A 17,315-nucleotide genomic window follows, 5' to 3' on the forward strand; every position below is an offset into this window, starting at 1 on the left:
GTGACAACATTAGTTATACTTACTGTATCCACGGAGGGAAGTTAATATAGGGCCCTCTCTGTTACATAATCCCATACAAATGACAAAGACAAAAATCAGTCGGCGTTAACCATTTGGAGTGACAAACCAATCACAAAAAAACCTGTTTTCCTATTATTAACTTGTTTCCGTGGGTAGAGTATTACAGAAAACACAGACTCGTTTATGATTGGTTGATCACTGAAAATGGTGTACACTCACTGACTCTTTCTTTTGTATGAGATTACATAAGAGAGAGAGCCCTATTTTAATTTCTCTCCTTGTATATAGTATAGTACTCGTACGTTTTTCGAATTTTGAGTTTTATACAATTCAGACAGTTAGGCCAATTTAATATGATAGTGTGCTACGACTCTTGCGCTTTGGTTTTGTCAAAGTTTCTCTATTACAGTACCCGGTAGAAAATATTCCACGTCAAGAGTGAGATAACGGTTTCGTAGACGGTTGTCTCTGTCGTTGAGACCGACAAAACGTCACACAGGTATGAGTGACAGAGACGACGCTCTACGAAGCCGAAATCTCTTTCTAAAGTTCGATGTGCATTATTTCCTGCCGCGTACTGTAATAATTTACACTATACAACTACCTACCTACCTATACATTGCAAAGTTCAAGAGGTTTTAATTCGATAGAGAAGTACTTTTTATTAAAAAATCAGGTTGTTTTTTTGTTGGCATCATTAAGTTATTTTTAATATATTACTTTATTATTATTTTCATTGTAGCATGGTGGCAGGTCAATGGTATTCATTATTATTTGTCCCGTCATCAATATCCGGAATTCATTGTTGAGTGTGGCCTCCGTTTTTCGTATGTTCCGACTTAGCCCACCACCAGTAGACTTACCCAGTCCCACCATATTTTCTTTTCCGTTTTTGATCTTCGCAGCGTGGTTGAAGATTATTTTCTCATTATAAGCGTAAGTACCAGGTAGGAATTACCTGAATTCCGGATATCTCCGGAATTACTGGATATTCCAGATATCGGAAAAAACAATGCCAATGGCAATTATTATCCTGCTGAATCAAACGAATACGTCTTATGTCATTTTTAATCGATTCTAGACTCTGAGAATCGTAACTTGATTTTACTAATTGAAAGAAAGAAGGAAAGAAAAATCGTTTATTGCTTGAATGTTGCGCCACACATTCCTATTGGACAAACTTAATTTTATTAATCGTTATTTACGATAATTCGATTAAACTTTCTCTGAACTCTAGTCACATCAAATTCTCTCGTGTTAAATTGTAGCCAGATCCCAAGATGAAATGTTAGGCGATATAGTAACGTTTATTTCTCCCGAAAACTATTAGTTATTTGTCATGATTTTATTTCGTTTAAGTGTACTTCTTTAGAATTTCATTATTCACTTTATTAGGTATAGTTAGTACATTTTCGGACGTGGGCCGACATTAAAAACGCTTCAATATTGACGGAGCAAGACTGGTGGTTTACAACGTCAAAACTTCTTATTGATAGATAATACAATTTTAGTATCATGAGTTGTAAAAATATTTCTACTGAATTTATTCAAATCAAGCCTTATATTTTCTACTAGCTTACGCCCGCGACTTCGCCCGCGTGGATTTAGGTTTTTCAAAATCCCGTGGGAACTTTTTGATTTTCCGGGATAAAAAGTAGCCTATGTGCTAATCCAGGATACTATCTATCTCCATTCCTAATTTCAGCCAAATCCGTCCAGTGGTTTTTACGTGAAGGAGTAACAAATATACACACACACACACACACACACATACAAACTTTCGCTTTTATAATATTAGTGTGATATTTAAATTTAAGTCAAATCAGACTCAAATATTAATTTATGAAATGATAAACTAACACTTGCTTGTCACCCGCACCATGCTACAACGAAAAAACTATACCTACTTAATATAATATTCCAGAAAATACAAGTTTGCACAAGCGAGATTCTAAAGATTGACCAAACAGAACTACGTATTTCGATACTTACTTTTACTCTACCGAATTAAAATAATTACTATTTGCCTCCAACCTTCCTCTATAAAAATTAAAAGTTAATAAATAAAAAAAAGATAAATGCTGTTTCTTCATCTAACATAGAAATATACTGAACTATATTTAAAATAATTATTTCAGCCTTAAAAACTAAGAGAAAAGTGAATTTTAAAAGCTTTTCATAAAAACTAGACAATAAGTAATATGGTAATCATACATAAATAAGTACCTACATATATTCTTATAATCCAGCCTCAATATTAAGTTAAAATAAATTGCATATTATTACGCAAGAAGCATGCAACAAACAAATATTAAAACTAACTTTGTGTATTGAATCTTCTTTGCGTAACAACGTCTAATATGGGTATTTTGAATACCACCTTATTTCACAATAGAAGAGTACAGTCAGCATCAGACACGGCTATAAAATGTGATAATATTATTAAATAATACAAATACCAAAAATATTAAAAAGTTGGGAGGTCCAACATAAGCAAGCGCTAATGTTACTAAATATATACTTACTTTACCATAGTTTACACAAACATACGTAGATATTAAGACAAATCACTATATCAAAATAATGAATATGTTATGATATTATATAATAATGAAATATAAGTTATAATATGTTACCTATACCATCTTCGACTAGTTTTCTTTATTTATAACATAGGTACATGCCATAGACCAACAATACATCATACAAGTATATGCGATAATGAACCCTTGGATATGTATAAAATGGCTTTAGGTTCCGGTGATCGCGTGGCATTTTTTTAAATCTATTTATGCATATATCTGATCCTGACTGTTTCAATTTATTTAATACTTAAGAACTTTGGAATGTGCTTACATCTATAATAATCTGTATGTAACATACTCGCCTAAATTTTAATATATATTGAATAGATAGATGTACATTAATCTTCTATTCATTAGACAAAATTAAAGACAGTAGGTATCTATGTTTTTTATACTCAAACATATTATTATAATATGATATTAATAACTTAGACATCCAGTTGTTTTCTCAAGTCAATGCGTTATACACATACATATTTATATTTATTTATTACATTTATGATTTTATTTTAAATTTTAAAAGGACTAGAACAACTTTAAAACACTTTTTTTAGATTTTTGCTAATCCATTTGCATCATAATTTGTCGATTTATTTCCTTAATTGGTAAAGATTGTTTCTGAAATTGTTTGATTATGTAGTCGTACTAAAAGAATCGAAGTTAAAATATTTTGTCAAATGGCCCAATAACATACAACCTATCATCATAAGTAGAAAAATAATTACGAAACGTCTAAACATTATTATCAAAATTAGTCTCGGAACAATCCAATACACATTCATTCAATGTCTTAGTGTAACACTTTTAAAATGGTTAATTAGACTAAAACATTTCTATATTATGTGTAATGACGATCCTTATTAAAATTTCAGGTACCTAAAAAATGGCACTGGGTCCAACAAAACATTTGTGTAGTGCTTAACTTACACTAACTTAATAACCCAGGATCGTAAAATAAGTAGAGAGCATAAATCTTGGCACACAGCTAATTTAGCTAAAGCGATCACAGAACTCATAAAACTAAGCATTTAGCTACATCTACATAACAGATAAAATATGAGAGCGATATTGAGATCAAATCTTTGCTTTATAGTTTATACCCACTCTGGCTTTATACGACATTAATAAAATAATGGTTATTTCAATAATTTCCAAAAAAAAAAATGGAACCAGAAAGTAACATACGTAAATTGAAGCAACAATAATTATGTTTGAATTATTCATATGGAATTCAAAAACTTAGGTGGTTCAAAAATAAAGCTTGTTCAATATATAAACGGAATGTATGAAATTGGTTGTTTCAAGAGTCCCTGTAGATATATTTTTCTATTAAATCTATTCAATCTACTTTAACTCACATTCACTGATAGCGCTTCAGCTCTGGAAATACTTCAAGTAGGACTAGTTCGAAGATTTCCTGTAAAATAAAGAAATAAGCCCTTTAATATAAAACGCTAATATTATGTGCTTGTGCACGTTGTAGTTTTGAGACAGCTGACGAGCGTCTATGTTGATAACTAAAATCGATCAATTAGTTTAAAATAACTTTCAAAATGTAATTTATCAAAATTGGCTCATAGCATGCTCATGCACCGTAGTGCTGTTACGCGGTGTCGCATCCCATCAAGCGCGAATTGATTAATAGGAAATGACACTTGAGCGAAGAACATTTTAAGAGCGTGCCCACATATCACCTAATTTTAGCTTGTGTGGTATCTATATGATATCGGTGCGAGCGTAAATTTGCGGAAGAATGTGCTGTCCCTGAAAACGTTAACCGTCTCACAGATTACTTTAAAACATTGTGTCGAAAAGTTGTTCAAAAAGTTCTACCATTTACAAATAAAAGTCTCGACTTGAAGCTAAAAATAAATACCTAGTAAAAATAAACGGGCGATTAATTTAAAATGTAAACATTTTTATTTAAACTCCGCGATGCCGATTCTTTTTAGTGCTGTGGCACTCCGAAAGACAGTTTTGAATAAATATGCAACCTGTGATGGGAATTTTATAGAAATAGTGGACGAAGTGCTCAAAAAAATTACTAATTGCAATCATAAAATGACATATTCCCATGGGAAATACTTATTACACTATGTAATTGAAAGTGAATATTTTTTCTTTTGTGTTACTGACAGGGTATGTATTCAAAAAAATTTTTTAATAATATTTAATTGAACTCTGTATAACTTAAAACCACAAGATTAAAATATATGCAACATAAGTAGTTAGTATAGCTGCAATAAACTAGATCTCCTTGTTTAGTAGATGGTCCGCAAATTATTTCATTTTGGGAATCAAACCCGCTCGCTTAGCTTTAAATATTTACCACTGTGCCAAATGACAGTCAATCGGACTAAAAATACCTGATGAAAAGCTACGAATCAGGTTTAAAATTATATATAGTAGTTATATAAAACTTGTGATCAAAATTAATTTCAGTAGAGACTGCGTGGGGCTGTCCAATACAAGAATTTTGGCTAGATTCCACATTTGAACATTATTATTATTTATGGTGTACTTTATATATTCTGAATATTATAGACAGGATTCCCTTCATAGAAAATATAATATAAAATAGATTTATAGTTTATTAGTTTATGCGAATTTTACCAAGCATTTATTTTGTAAGCGATTTCGTCGACATGTTCTGTCGAAAAGTTTCCTACTACATTTCAAAAATATAGTAGGAAACTTTTCCGGGGATATAAAGTAGCATAGATCACTTCCAGGCTTTTTCATAATACTTCTGCTGCTTACGAAAGTCACCAAAATTGGTTATGCAGTTCCAAAGATTAGCTCGTACATACAGATAGACAAACATTTTAAATGATAATATGGGATTATATTTGTAAACATGTGATTTGTGAACACTTTTGGAGTGAAAGTCAAAAATACATTTTATTCATTTTAGCTTTGTCAACGATCAAGAGCATTTCTTTTTTTGAACGAAATTAAACGACGGTTCGAGAATAACACGGCCGACTTTACGAGTACTTTGGCAGAACAAATGTATTGCTATAACGAGGATTCCAGCCAAATAATTATAAGGAATGGAGAATTAGATGAAGTTAATAAGATTGGCGTTGATAGCAGCGGTAAGTAGAATATTATTGGCAAAATTATTAAGCGATCCAAGTTTTCTCGGTCGAAAGAATTTTTATAGTATAAAAAATCAGTCAAGTGCGAGTCGGACTCGCACACGAAAGGTTCCGTACCGTAGTATAAGAAATAACACTTTTTTTTTTTTTTTAATTATATAGACTAGCGCTTGGCTGCAATCAGACCTGCTAGCAAGTGATGATGCAGCCTAAGATGGAGCGCGCTTGCCTAGAAGTTGCCTATTCACTCTTGACTTGAAGGTACCCATATTATAGGTGGAAAGGAAAACTGACGCCGGAAGGGCGTTCCATATCCTAGCGGTTCGAATTAGGAAAGAGGAAGCAAATCGTTTCGTACGTGTTCGAGGAATTTCGACTACGTACACTTTTTGTGATGTAACCACAAATTCACTCTTTGCGGATTTTTCCCTTTACTTGTGCTGCCTATAAGACATTGCTACCTGCCAAATTTCATGATTCTATGTCAACGGGAAGTACCCTATAGGTTTTGATGTACTTGACGGGTCTTGACAGACTAGATAGACAGACCATTAGACAGCGAAGTGATCCTATAAGGGTTCCTTTTGAGGTAACAGATTACGGAACACTAAAAAGTGGCTTAAATGTGAGTCTCTAGGATGAAAGCTATTTCTGTAACTTTGGTCAAGGTCGGTTCAGCGGCAGAGCAGTAAAAAGTAAAATGTTAAACCCATGCATGTGGTGAAAATTACAAATTGAGAAGGAAAGATACCTATACCTAGTTTAAAACTATGATTTTTTTATGAGAACTTTTTGTGAGATTAGAAGTGTAAAATGATTTAATCTATTGATTAAATGTTTTGCAGACAGCATACTTGGCGAGAAGTTACTTATGGTCAGAAACAGCAGCAATTTAAGTTACTCAGTAAGTACTTTAAAAATTTTCATGTATTACATATTATAACAGCTCACAATATTTCTGTAACTTCTAATCGATTTCATTATTTTATTTTCAGACTGTATCCTACATAGAAGCAAGACCTGAACAAGTTGTAATATCATTCAAGGAATCGAAACGAAATATTTTCGTAATTGCAACACTCATGATAATAGCAATATCATTGAGTTTTGTCTTTGGTCCACTTTCCATTGCTTTTGTAACTGTTGTTTTTCTACTCTTTTCTATAGTAAGTAAAAAAATATAAATATACTTTTGGCTATTTATTTACAAGAAACTCGTTAAAAATATAGGTTTTTAAAATCCCGTGGGAACATTTTGATTTTCCGAGATAAAAAGTAGCTTCAGGTTTCCAGGTCTTTAACTATATCCATGTAAAAAATGACACCGATAATAAGGTGGTAGGTGACAAGTGCGCGCCCGCTCGCTCTCCGTTCAGGTTCAAACGTGTCGAGCATTTTGTTAAATGCGCCGCTCATTCCGTCAGCGTGGTGCGCCGTCACTCAGAACACAGACTTATGCAGTTGAGTACTCACATAGAAGAGTTGTTTGTTGTGCGTGGGGTTCTGCAGCGTGGCGAACAGCTTGTGCGCGCCGCGCGCCGCCGCGTGCGCGCCCACCAGCGACGACAGCGTGCCCACCACCGCCTCGCTCAGCTGCTGCAGCGCCAGCGTGCGCGTGTGCTCTACCAACAAATACTAGACTGAACAACAAGGCCATAAAACAAGCCATTTTTACCTGAGACGATTTAAGTCGAGAGTAAAATACGTTTTATGACTGATTTATATACTCTTCTTTTCACTTATTTATCCGGGTATCTTTAAAACAAGAGTGAATAGGCACCGTCTAGGTAAACGCGTCCCATCTTAGGCCACATCATCACTTTCCATCAGGTGTGATTGTGGTCAAGCGCTTGCCTATAATGAATGAAAAAAAAAATAGCTCAAACCGCTGTCTAAAAACCTGAGATTTAGCATGTGCATTTTCTCTATAACGCAGACTTCTGGCCCTCCTTGAACAAGTAGCCTTGCTTCACTCTGGTAGTTTCTAAAAATCCTTTCTTATCTATGTTATCGAGAAAAGCTAAATGCAAAATCTCAAGTTTTTGTACGCACTAACGGTTTACGTTGTACGTCAATATGTCAACCATAGTAAATGACAATATGTGACATGTCATGTGATATTCAACTATCGTGTGAGATTGTTTTGAAAGCCATTACAAAATCTAGACTGCGCAGTATTAGTCTATATAATATATAAAACAAATAGTTCACTGGACGGATTGCGCTGAAAGGCAAGCAGATAGCTATTATGACGTAGACATCTACTAAGAAAAATTTCTGGAAATTCAACCCTTAAGGGGGTAAAATAGGGGTTTGAAAGTGTAGTCCACGCGGAAAAAGTTGCGGACATTAGCTAGTTTTAAAATATAGCCTTACCTTTATCTCTAATATTTCTGTTGGTAATAGTCTCGCTAAGTACGCCTCCCGGCCACCACGACTTCAATACTATACTAATGTAATAATGCAGCATTTGCTCCGAGAACAGCCACGATATTGTCTCTTTGATTTGCCTGTCGAGATATAAACACTTAAATACTCTGTTTACCTATTTCTTAAAAACAGTTAACTACAAAAAAATAGTTTTTGAGTTATCGCCCAAAAAGGTGGAAGTTTTCAAAAACTGCTATTTCTATTGAAGAATGCGACATAGGACCATTCTAAACACCTTGAGTTTTAGAGTCCTTTTAGGGTTCCGTTTCTCCAAAGAAAAAAAGAACCCTTATAGGATCACTTCGTTGTTCGTCTAACTGTTAGATGAATAACGAAGTGGTATAAGTGAATAGCAAAATTGTTGAAGGAGTGTGTTAGACTCTAACACACTCCTTTAACAATTCTGCTATTGATACTAAATAAAAAGTTCTAAAATAAACTGGTGTTATACCTGTTAATAGTCCGGCCGTAAGTGATTTGTACGAAAGTGACCAGCGTTTTTCTGAGCCATCGGAATACGCCTCGCATGTCAAACACTTCACTGAGCAGTGCGTACAGTGGTTCCGCTATACTGTCTCGCTCCTCGCTTAGGGGACCCGCCCCTAAAAATTCAATTATTTATCTTACTTTGTCCAAGCAAACTCACTCGATAATACATGATAAATCAGTCAGATGATAATTATTTCAAAGCCTTTAAACAAAAACATTTCCGATTATTATCTAGGGCTATTTATTACTGGTTTGATTTAAACACGCCATTGTCTTATTGCTATTTCAATGTTGAAACCGATTGTCATGACAGTAAGACAGAAAATTGCAGAAAAATTGTTTTACTGACATTTCTTACCCAAAATGGTATTTTTTTTGCATGTAATTACATGCACTTTTTGCTCAGGGGGTTTTATAATACATTGCGATCACAGCAACAGTTATTATTATTTTCTTGCTACAATTGTATATTCTAAACCAATATTGGAAGAGCGTTTCCGGAGTTAGATATTGGGCACTCACCTCTAATGGTGAAAATAAACATCGTGAAGAAACCATGCCTGAAATTTTCTCCATAAGGTTCTCAAATATGCGTGAAGTGACTCAATCCGCACTTGGCCAGCGTGGTGGACTATGCCCAAACCATTCTCAGTGTGAGAGGAGACCCGTGCTTAGGTGACAGCTGGCGATGGGTTGATTCAAGTTATCAAGTACAAACCTACCACGCATTGAGCTGTGCACGTTCTTGGCGGCCGCGTCGCCGTTTCCGTCCAGGTACAGCGATATCTCGTCTTCGTCGGCCGACAAATGTGCGAACGCCTCCTTCTCCTGAGACGACCTACTTGTGGCGTCGTTACTCGTACTATAACAAATCACACTCTATTTAAAATTATGCAAAGGAAGGATTTCAATAACATATTTTCATTTTCATTTTATTTCGCTCCTTATTCTTAGTAAGTAACTAAATCCTAAGTACTTAGTCCATTCTGAACACAAGGTGTGTGCAAGGACTGTGCATTGTACAAAAACAGATCTCAGCCAAGCTGGTGTATTAAGACCTTAGTCTACTTTAGATTAGACTATTTGATTTGCACCAACTATACCAAACTATGTACTAAATACAATAGTACTAACTACTAGCCTATTTAACAACCAGTTGATTTTCGAAAAATCCAAAATACTTAAGAATGTACATTTTAACTTTTTACCCGACTACGGCAAAGCTGAAAGGAAGGGTTGAAAAAGTAGAGTCAATTATGATTAATTTTTTTAGTAAAATAAGTATGATAATGACAAATACCTTTACCTTTTAAATAATGTAGAAAAGGAAAATTTATTTTTCTTTGGTAAATCGCCTTGTTTCATATACTCAGAACTTGGATTGAGGAATGTGTACAATGCTTCACTTTGGTTCAATCTATCGTCTTCTAATACAAACTGAAAATTGCATTAAAATATTGAATACTGCAATATTAAAATATAAAAATAGAATTAAGGAAATAGATTCAAGAGAACATAATTAAAATAAATAACACTTACTTCTAAATATTTTTGTATTAAAATCTTAGCTTTTTCTAATGAATTTTTGTCATTCTTCCCAAAAATAAACTTAAAAGAATTTGACGGTAGTTCTAAATTTTTTAACTCTGAACACATAGGCCTCAACTTTCGATGGAGCTCCTGAAAAATTATATTGAAAACTCAGTGTTGTACTTGAAAGTTACTAAATGTAAATGAACTAGTTAGGGCAATTTTAACAAAATTGATTAATTTTCATCTTTATGATGAATAAAATATTATTTGAATGATATTTTCGGTTTCAAATTCTGCTAGAGGGCAGTTTGCTTAAATACTTAAAATAAAGATTTAAAATAGAAAGGTGCTCAACAGAAAGCGCTATACAGCCGGAATTTGGCTAACTATGTTGTGTGTCTGTCTGTTACCTTGTCACTGCCCATCCATTTCACCGATTTTGATGAAATTTGGTACAGACATAGTTTGCATGCCAGTGACGGGACTAGGCTTATTATGTCGGGAAATAAAAAGTTGTTTTTTTACGGGATTTTTACAAATCTGAATCCACGCAGACAAAGTGTCGTGCATTTCTGTTATTTTATATCTGTAACAATTACTTTTTACAGATGACACATAAAATATTTGACTCCTTTAGGAATACCTGAAATTCGTTAAGAGTCCTCAGTAACACCCAGCCGGTGGATATCTGCTCAGGTTTTTCATCCTCATTAGTCGGTTCCTGTTCCGCCATGTGCACTACTATTACAAATTGTGGTGGCTTGGATTCGTCTATAACCTGTGTGAAAACAAAGCATCACTTCCCATATTATAAATGCTAAAGTGTGTTTGTTTGTCGGTTTATTGGTTTGTTCTTTTAATCACGCCGCAAAGGATCAACAGTTCAACCGATCCACATTAAGCTGCATCATCACCTATCATTTAGTGTGATTGCAGTCAAGCGCAAATCTATACATGTACTTAGTTAAAAAAAGTTAAGTTCGACGGGGACTATTTAAGTGAAGGAAATATAATTTCATGTGCTGGTCTTATATTATTTTTGCGAGAAATAATACACTACTATCCAGGCCGGAAATAAAGTAATCGCCGCGCGCCGGCGGAGAAATATTGGACGAGGCAAAGCCGTGGACTTCCGAACTAATTGCGTTTTTAATGATGTTCGGAAGGACACAAGCCCTGACATTAAACATGAAGCAAACCCAATTACCTCGGCGCTATGCACAGTGGCCCGCCATCGTCCTAGATGTTCTGCCCATGTGTCAGTCCGGGCGAGATGCGCTTCGAGGCGCATCTGTTCGCCCGCCAGTCTCTCCACTTCATTCGCGAGCATCGCCAGCGCTGGCGATTCCGGTTTTAGTGACGCTCGGAGTGCTGCTAAAGCCTGAAAAATTATATACGTACAGACTGAAGAAGATTTGGTGATGACGGACCACACTCCCAGTGGGATCCATATCTATAGATATTATAAAAAAGACTGGCCTGATGAACTAACTGACTGATATATCAACACACAGCCTAAACTGCTGGGATTAGAAACTTGAAATTTTGACATCTATAAATAAAAAATAATTAAATAATATTTTTAAATAGATTTGGTTCATTAATTTCATACCTGAGTCTTGTTATTATGGCGTTCTTGCAACTGGTCTAGTTTTCTTCTTGCGTAAGTGGAGTGTTCCGTCAGATGTACGGTGCCCGCGCTTTCCGCTGACGATACCGACTCGTTCGAGAGCTGACGATCCTCGATGGGTGATCTCTCTGAACAAAGTTCTGTAACAAAATGCTCACTATGTAAACCTAAATAGAAAAACCTTTGCGGACTCATTTTCAAAAATAGAATTCTGCGTATGTTTTGTTTCTGTAATCGTCAGAGCTCAAGGTCGCAGGGGTTCAAGATCAGAGGGGCTCAAGGTCACAGGGGCTCAAGGACGGAGGGGCTCAAGGCCAGAGGGCCTCAAGGACGGAGGAGTTTAAGGTCAGAGGGCCTCAAGGACGGAGGGGCAAAAAGACAGCTAATTATTATTCATCAGTGCAATAGTTTAACAACTTAAACTTTCTGTCAGTGCAACAAGTTAAAGCATACTAGCTCATGCCCGCGACTTCGTCCGCGAGGATTTAGGGTTTTAAAAACCTGTGAAATAGGTATCTTTGATTTGACAAGTAGTCTATATCACTTCAATTATTTAACTACATCTATGCAGAAAATCACATAATTTCATTGCTCTGTTGTAGCGTGATTGAATGACAAACCAACTAACCAACAGACAAACACACTTTCGCATATGGGTAGTGATTTTAGTAGACAACTTCTTTATATTACCTTACCTTTATTAGCCTCTTCGGTAGCCAACTCAGCAACCAAAGCCTTGTACTGGTCGCTCAATAAAAAGGAATGATAATATTTCTCTTGAATCGTGTCAACCACTGTGTCCTGAACTTCGTAGAATACTTCTGGTCCCTTATCACCTAAAAGAAATGCCTCCATTCTTTTTCTAGTGTCCTACAACCAATTGAATTAGATAAGCCAAAAGTAATCAAATCCAATTAGCTAATTTGCGTGTATTTTTGTATTTTAACAGAACGCAACTTCAATAAAAATGCTGATTTGGAATACAATATTTGGTTCTCAAATCTCAAAAAATAAAATAAAGTTACGTGTTTTATATAATTTTTGTGATTCTATGGAAATAAATGTTTGAAAATACTAATTATTATTATTTGTCCATGAACACATTTTAATTTTGTTTTTTTTTTGTGATGTAACCACAAATTCACGGTTTTCGGATTTTTTCCTTTTGAGGTATGTACAGGTACTAAAAAGCTAAATTCTAATAAACAACATACTTTATCGACTTTTATTTCGGCACTGGGTGATCGGATGTAGGTGTAGAATATCTCGGCGCCGAGCTGGTGCCAGCTGCCGCGCGGGCTGTGGCGCAGCTCCTCCACGGCCGACCAGAACCCCACCAGGCCCTGCGAGCACAGTGTCTCGAGGAACATCGAGAGGTAGCGTCGACCTGTTACGCTTTCCATCACTTTGTGCAGCGGCATCGCCTGAAACAACAACAAGTGTAAATTAAAAATTTATAACACGCCCGACAGTGAAGGTTACAGTGATAACTAGAAAAGAGCTGATAACTTCCAAACGGCTGAACCGATTTTCTTGAATTATAGCTAAGAACACTCTCGATCAAGCCACCTTTCAAACAAAAAAAACTAAATTAAAATCGGTTCATTAGTTTAGGAGCTACGATGCCACAGACAGATACACAGATACACAGATACACACGTCAAACTTATAACACCCCTCTTTTTTGGTCGGGGGTTAAAAAATTAAACTAGCCTATACTACTTTTTTAGGATAAGTAAAGGGTAGAAACGGAGCCTATTAATGTCATTCTGCTATCTATCTCCAGCTCATAGACGAAATGAGAATGAAAAAATATGATGAGACAGAAGGGCTCATCAATTTTTTTTATAAAAAAATTAATATGAGCCATGAGTAATACGAACTAATATTATAAAAGCAAAAGTGGGTCTATCTATCTGTCTGTTAGCTTTTCACGGCCCATCTGTATAACCGAGAATGCTTCAAAACATGGCGACCTACCTAGTATAGGTTACCCTACGTTTTCCGTAGGCACTACTCTATTAGAGAAACTATGTTTTCAAAAAGCATCCGAAATTCAATTTGAAAACATAGGTTCGTTTGTGATTGGTTGGCTCCTCAAAATGCTTAACGCCCACTTAGTTTTTTGTCTTTGTCATTTGTATAGGATTACGTAATATAGAGAGCCCTATACTAACTTCTTTCCGTGGATAGAGTACAGTCTATGAAACTCGTTGTCATTACCTTGCTATCTGACTCAACGGCTGGGAAAGCCCCATCCCAGCCTAACTTCCACAAAGCCGCTTCACATTCCGCCTTGGCTATAGTCAGTTGGTCGATATATCTCTTCAACTTCTTAGCGTCGGTCACTTGCTGGCGGCTTACGTTGTGCTGGTTATTGCTCTTCTCTATCATGTCTATGTCAATGCCTTTCGCCCTTTTTATGTTTTGTAACGTGGTCGCTTGCATGATTTGCGTTACAATATCGTACCTGATTAACACATAGGTATACATTAATATTACATTACTATCCAGGCCTGAAGCAATTGACCTTGAATAAAGCAATTTACGGCCGAGACTTGTACAGTACTTTTCTCATATGCGAGGAAACAATAAACAAATCATTTCCGTAAAAAACTTACATTGCAGTTAGTTGCAGTGGCTAATTAGCCAAGTGCAACAGAATTTATTAAGTTATTAGTTACTGTTATTGTAAGAGAAAATATATATTGTTACACATATATCATTTTTGTAAGAGAAAATCAAAGAATTTTTACTGTACGTACCTACTTAAACAAAACAATTCTAGATGGACGAAGTCTCAGGGATTGTCTATTTGGTAAAGAGCTAGCTTGCTATAATATGTAGATAAAGTACTTTTTATTCCGAAAAATAAGAGTTCACACTGGATTTTTAAAAACCTAAATTCACGCGGTCGAAGATGAGCATCATATAGTACTTATGCAATAAGTAATCACACCACTTTTCAGTTTGTTGAGTCACTGTAAAGAACTTCAAGCTCCATTAATCATAAGTACCTAACGAAAGCAATAGTCAGTTACATCACTAACCGTAAACGCTTCAGTGTGTCAACATTATTGCAGCTATTTATCAGTCTAATGTAGTCCTCAAATGTTTTGGCATATTCATGGGTCCTTACATGCATGGCGTCCACTTCCTTCTGGGCTTCGAGATATTGAATTATCTTTTGGTTTATATAATCTGGTTCGGTGACGAGATCTATTGCTGGCTGTAATACTACAAATATTATGTTTATTTTAATCTAAGGTACTTCTGATCATACGTTCATTATAAATATGAAAGTTTGGATGTTTGTTAAATAATCCTTTATATCAAAATGACGGAACCAATATGGCTGAAATTTGGAATGGAGATATCCTGAATTAATGGATTATTTCGTAACATTGTACACTTTTTCATTGTCAATTGTTGGATATGAAAGTTAATGATGTAGTGGTGATAGGTAATTTCGTAAACATAAAACTAAAGCTATGAGGTCTGAGAATAGCCCACAACAAACACAGAATTGTAAGACAAAACTTTATACTTACTTTTGCATGCCAAAATCTCCCTTAGAAGATGTGATGCTGGAACAAGGGAGTAACAGCTAGGCATCAAGAACATAACAATCAGTTCACTCATTTGCCGTAAATAGTGTAACTCTGTGTCTGATGATATTAGATGTGGAGCCAGGGCAAACACTGGTGGTTGGTTTAGTTCCAATCTGAAAAGAGAAAACATTTTATTTTTTAATGTTATTAAATTATATTTAACGGCTTTGCCCATTGAATAAAAACGCCCGATGGGTTTTAAACTAGTTGGGCATACTATGACAAACAGTTAGTCAGTAGCCCAGGTGGTATTAGGTGCTTCTTGCAGGGCAGCCAGCATGTAGAGCACTCTAAATATTTACGAGAAATTGGAAGGAAAACGCGCGGACGCGTCGTAATCTTGAGTGGGTCCGACAGAATGGCAACGCGCCCGCCCCGCAAAAAAAAACATTATTTAAAAATTACTTAAGTCTAATTAATAATACTGAAAATAATAATTTCACTTACGCACAACTCCTAGCAATCCTTATGCGTTCAAAATGTTGTGTTATTTTTGTCACCATGTCATTGGCTAATAACTTCTCGGCATCCACTTTCAGTAATCTTTCATACAGATTCTGTATGGCATTCCAGATATGCTCTTTAAATTTGTCAATAACTGGTTCTGGTCTGTGAGAGAGCTCCTTGACCCAGCGAGTAACAAAGTCTCTTAGGAAATAGTCAATTAAAAGTTGTATTTGACTGTCCACTGTCCTACCAAAAAGCACTGGTAAGTGAGGTTTTTTGGATAAATATACCCAATTATTTTGGTCTTCCTAAAAAAAATCAAACAGTTTTAAATCGATAAGCAGGTACTTGTTGCAAATTTCAGATTTTGATATTCAATATTATTCCTTAGTTAGTAATTTCATAGTAGAGGGATTTTAAAAAATTATAAAATTATTACAGTATTAATTAATCAGCAAATATTGCTTTATTTCAATATATCTGTTTGATATAATGTTATACAAACAGCATTACTGGGCTGGGCTTTGAATAATTTGGGACAGTCTTGAATAAAAGTTGATTTACTCAGTACCCAAGTACTTGAAGAGGAAAATATTTTATAAATAAATTAATACTAACCCGTATTGTTGTCTCCAATATCCTAGCCTCTTTTTCTATATTATCCAACAAAAATAAAGACGTTTGGTGCGGCGAAGAAAGCGCGAGATGTCCCCACAGGGTTAACACAAAAACTCCACATATTAGACACACACTAAGAAGTGATAAATAAAACAAACTCCATATAAAAGGGAAATAATATATCATTGATAAAATAACTGGAACTAAAAAGTATACGAGGCATTTGAACATGATTTCAGCGCGTTATATTTTTAAGTGAAGCCTCAGTTAACTGTTTAATTATTTTATCTTTCCTTTAATAGTCATCACACTCATAGTTTTACATTGTTTATATTATAATCCGTAATTTTAAACAAAAACAAGTCTATTTTATTTTTTAGTAGGTACTTATTTATTTATTTCATTGATGTTTTGCTCGGTGACTGCTTTTGTGCTGCTTTTCTACTTTTATTGAAATGACATGTTGATGACATGTGACATGAAGATGCCATACGCCATCCATCAATCATTATTACAATCGCAATTGTTGTGGTTGGCTAAATTTAAGGTATCTTGCTGCAACAATGCTTTGTGACCAATAGTGAGCGAGCATCAAGTATCAACCAATCAAAGGTGATATAAGGTGATATTATAGCCGATAGATTTCTCTTCCAGCTTTACACAGATTAACTAATGTCAGGTGACCATAGATTGTCTACTATGGCTGTCATTCTACCGCAGATGTACGTGGCGCCAGCTACCTATATCTGTTTTGTGGTTGGTATGGTTGTGAGGTTGTGTGGTTGTGTCTTGTTGTGATTGGGTGAATTTACGGTATTTCTTGTTGCAACAAAGCATTGTAGCTAATAGT

At 35.2% G+C, this 17,315-nt stretch overlaps 1 protein-coding gene across 1 annotated transcript; it reads right to left on the reverse strand.

The window, feature by feature from the left end:
* Positions 1-1,765: 1,765 nt before the first annotated feature.
* LOC123866328 (sorting nexin-25) lies at positions 1,766-16,898 on the reverse strand. Its single transcript, XM_045907813.1, has 17 exons — positions 16,466-16,898; positions 15,848-16,155; positions 15,341-15,513; positions 14,840-15,026; positions 14,013-14,259; positions 13,004-13,213; positions 12,485-12,659; positions 11,772-11,929; positions 11,367-11,540; positions 10,803-10,937; positions 10,166-10,306; positions 9,933-10,063; positions 9,349-9,488; positions 8,589-8,739; positions 8,084-8,217; positions 7,181-7,329; positions 1,766-4,023 (listed from the first exon to the last, which is right to left on the reverse strand). Exons 1-17 carry the CDS (start codon positions 16,694-16,696, stop codon positions 3,967-3,969), a joined length of 2,901 nt encoding a protein of 966 aa, XP_045763769.1. The 5' UTR covers positions 16,697-16,898; the 3' UTR covers positions 1,766-3,966.
* Positions 16,899-17,315: the final 417 nt, after the last annotated feature.

This window comes from Maniola jurtina, chromosome 6 (genome assembly GCF_905333055.1).
Source record: "Maniola jurtina chromosome 6, ilManJurt1.1, whole genome shotgun sequence".
NCBI classification, from domain to species: Eukaryota; Metazoa; Arthropoda; class Insecta; order Lepidoptera; family Nymphalidae; genus Maniola; species Maniola jurtina.

What these genes read in the sequence shown, in the direction of transcription:
- LOC123866328 (XM_045907813.1), bottom strand. Translation starts at nt 16,696, where the DNA reads ATGTTCAAATGCCTCGTATACTTTTTAGTTCCAGTTATTTTATCAATG. An exon ending in CCACTGTGCATAGCGCCGAG is followed by an intron (nt 10,938 to 11,366) that starts GTAATTGGGTTT and finishes GTTTTCACACAG; the next exon opens with GTTATAGACGAATCCAAGCC. An exon ending in TAATACAAAAATATTTAGAA is followed by an intron (nt 10,064 to 10,165) that starts GTAAGTGTTATT and finishes TGCAATTTTCAG; the next exon opens with TTTGTATTAGAAGACGATAG.